This window comes from Pseudorca crassidens, chromosome 20 (genome assembly GCF_039906515.1).
Source record: "Pseudorca crassidens isolate mPseCra1 chromosome 20, mPseCra1.hap1, whole genome shotgun sequence".
Classification (NCBI taxonomy): Eukaryota; Metazoa; Chordata; class Mammalia; order Artiodactyla; family Delphinidae; genus Pseudorca; species Pseudorca crassidens.
Genome location: NC_090315.1, coordinates 49,245,120 through 49,251,699, shown reverse-complemented (window position 1 = coordinate 49,251,699; position 6,580 = coordinate 49,245,120). Strand labels below are relative to the sequence as shown.

The window sequence follows — 6,580 nt, the reverse complement described above, 5'->3', positions numbered from 1 at the left end:
TGTGGCTCCTTTTCCAAGCAGTGCCAGTGCTGATGCCACCTGCATGGGGTGCCCCAGGCCGGACCTTTGGGGGTGGCGGTGTACTGGTCCTCAAGCAACCTCTTTCCTCGGGTTGGGGCCATGTGGGACCAGCAGAACAGAGGTGGGCCACTGTCCCGTCTCTTATGCCAGGGTACCCACGTATGAGGATGCATGTGTGTGTACGTTGGCCATGGTGAGTTCAGTCTGTCATCCTGTTCTGGAGACTCCAGGCAGGGAAACCCACCCTCCCGGCCCTATGCTGGGGCTCTGAGGAAAAGCCCGCACAAGATCCTTCTCTTCTATTCCAGGGGCCCACAAGAGCCACTTGGGAGATCACAGGCCAATCCGAGGCTTCCCAAAGCCTGGGGTCAGGTGGACTCTGGCTTATAGGTTTGGTGAGCTAAGGCTCATTTAGCCAAATCAAGGGGTGGGGATGTGGGAAGCCCACCCCCTGCCCCGCCCAACTCCCTGCACTGGTCTGGGCCTTCCCCTCCATCCCCAGTGACCTGGAACGTTCTGCAGTGTGCCCCTTCATTCAGAAACTCCTGAGGCTCAGTTCATCTGTCTAATGGGGACATGTCCCATGCCCCCCGGGCGGGGGGTTGTCAGGATGGAAAAGTCAGATTAGGTGCCTGAGAAGGCCGGGTTCAGGGGGCCAGGCCAGTGCTTTGTGCTCTCCAGGAAGAAGGGGCTGGTTCTATAGAGGTAAGGGCTGGGCCCAAGGCCCACACCCCAGTCAGGTGAGTGTGCAGAGAGCGACCAGCCTCTCCTGGCAGAGCCAGCACTCCTGGGACCACCATGAGAACAAATCTCTAGGACAGGCAGCAAGGTCCTGGGGCAACTGCAGCATCAGGCGGGGGCAGGCATCGGTGGGAAGGAGCAGGCCAGGCACGGGTTGCGTTTCTTTATTGGGACAGAGGGTGCGCCATTCATATGGACCTCTGTGCTGGTCCCTATGTGCACAGATGTGTATACACATATGTACACACACATCCACAGGAGGCCAAAGCTCTGGTGCGCTGGGGAGGTCAAGCTCTTTTACAAGAGGGCATTAGAAAGAACCCGATTCCAGAAAATGGGGGCGTCTGAGGCTGCGGCCTCACCCTGGCAGGAAGCCAGCTCTGTCTGAATGCCAGAGTGCAGCTGACTGCGCTGGAGGGCCTGTGAGAGGAGCTTGGGTGGACAGAGCTTCCAGTCCCCTACCCTGCCCTGCGCTGGTGGCCAGGCCCAGCCCTGCCCCTGAGGCAGGTCCTCGGGCTCTTTGGGGAGGGGGCCTGAAGACCCCAAGTGCTCCATGGGACCACTCCTTGGGCCCTTCCCCAGGCCAGGCCTATCAGAGGACAACCCTCCGGTCCAGGTGATCCCCACGCCCACTCCGCTGGTGCCTCACTTCCAGGTGCTTCTTCTGGACCCTTTCAAAGTGCTGCAGCAGCTCGGCGTAGTCGATGCTCGGGGAGTCTGCTTTCTGTGACTTGGGGGCTGCCTTCACACCGTCTCTGGGGAAAGGGAGCAGAAGGGCTCAGCGTCAGTGTCTCAGCACATGATGCGGCTGCTGGAGCGGGGAAGCATCAGCCACAGCAGGGCCACAGGCTGGGGGAGCTCGACCGCGGGGAGTCCAGGTGTAGGTCCCCAGCAGTCAGCCCCAAAGAGCAGGGAGCCCTATGAGCATCCCCTCCCCCACAGCTGGTGGGACCAGTCAACACTGCTGCTTGGATAGGGCCTTCAGCCTGTGGGCTGGCAACGGTGCCCAGAGCAGGCATCACATCGGGAAGCATTTCCTGTTTATGAGTGGCTCCCTTTGGGGTGAAAGCCAGGGCTAGGAGCCAGCCAGGAAGCCAGCTGGGGCCTGGAACAAGGTCCAGGGAGAAGGGGGAGGAGGCAGCCTGGCCCTTTCTTTAGGGCAGGGCTAGGGCCGGGGACCACAGGGGTGGCTGAAGTCTACTGGCCCTCAACTTGGCAGGACATCTGTTTTTGAACGTTGGGGCCCAGAGGCCTGCAGTCACTCTCTATCCCTGCGGAAGGAGAGCTGGTCTCCCCACTGGGCAGGTGATGCCTCCGGGAACTCCTCTTGCTAGCACTCTCCGCAGTTGCTCTGTACCGCCTCACAGCTTGTGCACTGCACAACTGCCACGGGCCTGATGCTCCCTATACTTGGGCAATGCATTCGCCCTGCTGCCCCCTTCAAGCCCAGGGTTGAGCTTGCCCCGGGGGACTAGATCCACTTGGGCCCCTGTCCCATTCCTAATCATCACCCCAGCAAAGAGTCCCAAGAAAAGACTCTGTTTCTCCCTCATTCTGGCCTCACTGGAAGCAGATCTTTGTGGGCTGGGAAGGATCTGCTTCCAGGCCCTGAGGCCTGGTGGCCCTGGTAAGGGATCTCATGAAGGCTGTGGGCTGATCAGCTAAGCAGAGAATCCTTGGGCCCTTTGAGTTCATGAAAAGACCCCAATATGGCAGGAGAGGTCCAGGTAGCAGCTGAGCACAGGAGCTCGACAGACCTGGACCCAACTGTAACACGACCACCCCCTAGACACTTGACCTTGGGCAGGTAACTCAGTATCCTCCTCTGTAAGGGGGTACTGCCACAGGAGCCCCCCCATGGGTGAGGATTCCTCCATACTGGACATGAAGAACTTGGCCTGATGCCCAGCCCCAGCCTAGGTACCCGATGGGTGCCCACTGTGGCTACAACTCTGTCCCATTGAGGTAAGGCCAGGCGGGGCCCAGCAGCTCATTCCATTTGGGTGAATCACAACGGTGCTTCACCCAAATGGAACCCTCACCAACGAGCCTGGCTCCTGGTAAGGCGCAGCCCACCAATGGTCAGAGCCTGAAAGCCATCTCTGACCAGCCACCAGGACCAGGGGCATTGGGAACTCTTCCCATGGTTGGGATGCCATCTGGAGCCTGGAAGTGGGCCCCTGTACCCCTACTCAGCCTGGTCCCTTCCTGCTAAAGACACACCACCTGACAACACCTTGGACTGTGGCCGTGGCTGCTTCTTTCTTGGGCCTCAGGCTCTGCCTCTGGAGCTGGGACTCAGGCAAATTCAACAAAGATCAAAACGAGCTGGGTGGGGCTCGCTCTAGGGGGCCAGACTGCGGGCAGCATTCTGGTCTCTGGCTGCTTTCAACTCCCCTGGGAATGGGGAAGGGCCATCCCTGTCCTAGTAACCTGTGGCCCGGGTGCTACTGCCCCAAGAGAGCAACTCCCGCTCCTGAGGATGCTGAAGGACACCCTGCAGCTTGGAGCCCTAACGCCAGAGGGTGGCCAGATGCTACCCCAGCCCAGAGATGATCCTGAAATGTGCTGTCTGAGGCTGGGCACCCACGGATCTGTATGCTCCTCTCCGCAACACTCTCTGCATTAGATCCAGAGGAGGGAAACTGAGATTAGGGGTTTCCAGGGAGATGCCAGCATGGATGGCAAATCCAGGGTGATGTGCACAGATGTGGCCACGTGAGGGTAGGCGTCGGGAGGACTGGGCCGCACCTTGCTCTCTGGGCCCTAACGGAGGCAAGAAGTCCTTCCCCCCCATGACTCAGCGTCCCTTTGGGGCAGACCCTTCCTGGCCTCAAGTCTTGGTAGCAGGGAGGGGTATGTCCATGGGTACGGGGACTCCACTGAGCATTGAGGCTGGGCCTCTCCCTGCTAGTCACAGTGGGCACGGCCGCTGCTCAGGCCTTCATGTTCTCTGTGTGTTTACAGCAACCCTCAGGCAGTGAGTGGCTAGGGGACACCCAGCCAGCAGCACAGAGCTGGGGTTCCAGAACCCAAAGCCAGCCCTCTCTCCTGCCACCGCGCCCACGCACCTGTCACCAGCCTCTCCTTCAGAGGCTCCCTCTTGCCTCACTGAGGAGATGGTCCCTGGGGAGTGGCCCAGAAGCCCGAGCGGGGGGCCAGGGTTCCCTAGTCCTGCCGGCACCCTGAGTGCACAGAAGGGGGGGGATGGGCAAGGAGCGGAGACTCCCCCAGCTGTTCCCGGCACACGGGCCTGTCAGGCAACCTGACGCTGTCTTCCAGCTGCCCGCCTCTCCCGGGGCTGAGACTGTCCTCAGCCCCCTCTCCAGGGCGGGAGCTGTCCCTCTGTGCCCAACCCTGCAACCTGACCCTGCCCCCAGCTGTTCCTGAGGCCCCTTCCTTGCCCAAGGCTCTGCTGCCTTTTTCTATGACAGCTCTTCCTAGGTCCTTGCAAAGAAAGGCTGGGAACCCAAAGCCTTGAAGACTGAGCGGAACCTCAAGGATCCATTCAGTCCAAATGCTCACTTACTGATGAAGAAACCAAGGGCCCAGAGAGGGCATGGGGCTTGCCTGAGGTCACAGAGCAAATCCGCAGCAGAGCTCGGACCAGATCCAGTCCAGGCCTGTGAACCATCCACTGACCCAGAGGCCTCAGCCCTTTGGCTCAAGACTTCCTGACTCTGACCATGGGAGATCTGGGGGAAAGCCTCATTTCCCCCAGCTTTCCTCTGCAGACTTGCTCTGTTCTGGCTTAGGGAGCGCAGGGAGGAGTCCAACTACTCTGAGCCTGCCTTCCTTTTCCATAGGATGTTCCTATATGAGGAGATGCAGCAGGCAGAGCTCTGAGAAGGGACTGGCCCTCAGCAGCACAGGGGCTGTGGCCTGGCCCAGAGGTCACAGGGAAGCAGCCGTTCCTGCCTCCTTCTCAATTTCAGCTGTACCTTCCCTCCTAAGTGGCTGCCAGGGTGACCCTAACACCCTTTGGGCACTGCAAAGGCCAGCAGAGGCCAAGGCAGCAAAGCGAGGTGTGGCGTCAGGGCCTTTCCGACTCCCAGGAGATAGAGGTGCTCCGGCCAAGGGAATAAAATGCACACCTAACTCTGCAGCTGCTCCCGCTTCCCTGGGACACTCAGTGCGCTGAGTGCCTTCCCCTGAGGATTACCCGGTGGCACCAGGAGCAGCTGGGACAAGGACCAGCCCTCCACCCCTGAGCGCTGCCGTCTGGGGAAAGGGGCAGGGTGGGCAGGAGCTGGGCCTTGGCCTGGAGGCCACACCTGCTGGGGGCTCCCAGCCCCTCCAGCGGCCTGAGGCCGACAGCCCATTAGGGGCCCCACGCCCAGCCCCTGGAGAGACCAGGTCAGGTGGGAGGGGTGGTGGTGGCCTAGACCCTGGGAGACGGAGGGCACAGGGGCTCGGGTCAGGGGCCCAGAGTGCCGGGCAGGCCCATCTCAAGGCTGCCTGCATCCATTGCAAGGGCAAAGGCCCGAGACCTTTGGCGGGGGGCGAGGCGCCAGGCCTGCCGAGGGGGTCTAACAGCTTGGGAGGGAATTCTAGACACACAGGGCATCTGGTGCAAGCTGGGTGCGCTCCACTCAGCGTAAATCTTCTCAGTGGCTCTGCTTGTTTCCATGGTGACCCGACAAGTGAAATTTTCCGTCTCTGATGCCAAAGGCCTGTGGATGAGGCAAAGCCTCCAAGGGCTACCAAATATAGACATGACCCAACAGGCTCTGGGGGCCGGGCCAGCAGCGGGCTCAGGGTGGGAGCCTGGATGCCCCCGAGGGGCTGCAGCCCTCCTCCCCAGAGGCTGCCGTGCTGGGCCTCTCCACGGCAGAGCTCCTGGGACCCGTGCTTCCCGCGGACAGGTCGCAAGCAGGGTAGCCACGGGGGCACCCTTGCCTCCCACTCCAGTCAGGAGGAGATTGGGAGGGTCCTAGCAGTGCCAGGGTCACTCAGTGGCCAAGCGTTGAGCCTCTGCTACAGATGGGAAGGGAGGGCTGTCTGAGGCCCGGGAGGGACCCTATGTAGCTCTCTTGCCCACGTACCACCTGGGACGCAGTGGCTGAGCTGGGGCACGAATTCCTCCCCTCTGGACTTTCTCTCCAGGGGCCTCTGTTTGGGTCACGCCAGCATGCTCTCAGGTTTTTTGATTTCACTCCACCCTGACTGCTGGGAGAAGGTATTCCAACTACCTACCACCGCATAGACGCTCCCAGAATCTCCCAGCCCGGTGCTCTGATATGGAAACCCACGGGCAAGTGGCTGAAGGGTGGACAGTGTCCGCAGTGACAGGAGGTGTGATGCCGAGCTGAGGGCGGGCCCTGGTAGCCCCTTTAAAACTTCCCGCTCGCCAGGCCCTGCCAGCCCAGCCAGCCCTGGCCCTGCTCGCTGACAGAGCCCCGCCCCCACGAGCTGGGCACTTACCCCGTCTGCAGCAGCTCGGGGTTGGGCACGCACTGGAGCCGGTGGGAGAGCAGCTGGAAGGCGCTGCTCTGGGGCAGCAGCATGAGCAGGCCGTACAGGGCCTTGATCAGGTACGGGTTGTTCTTCACATCCAGCAGCTGCAGGCGCAGATCTGCGGGAGGGCAGAGGGCAGGGGTCAGGCACTGCTCTGGGTGGCACCTCAGCCTGGCCAGGAAAGGGCCAGCCTGGTGGCCGGGGCTCCTCTCAGCCAGACGTGCCTGCCTCTCCTCCTGCAGCGTCTTAGCCGTCCCCATGATCGCCCTGCCTCTTCTGACCTGCCCACCTGCCTTCCGTCTGATCTTCCCAACAGTCACCTGAGCCTGGCGACCCCCAACCTGCTGCCAGGCCTGGTCCC

General features: G+C 61.4%; 1 protein-coding gene across 4 annotated transcripts in view; it reads right to left on the bottom strand.

Moving 5' to 3' along the window:
• Positions 1-891: 891 nt before the first annotated feature.
• The window catches only part of VAC14 (VAC14 component of PIKFYVE complex), a 207,416-nt gene continuing 201,727 nt past the window's right edge, over positions 892-6,580 (bottom strand). For all 4 annotated transcript variants that reach the window (XM_067721030.1, XM_067721027.1, XM_067721028.1 and 1 more), the window contains 2 exons: positions 6,187-6,337; positions 892-1,517 (listed from right to left, as the gene is read on the bottom strand). In XM_067721030.1, coding sequence (XP_067577131.1) covers positions 1,437-1,517; positions 6,187-6,337 — 232 coding nt within the window. In that variant the 3' untranslated portion in view covers positions 892-1,436. The remainder of the gene's footprint in view (positions 1,518-6,186; positions 6,338-6,580) is intronic.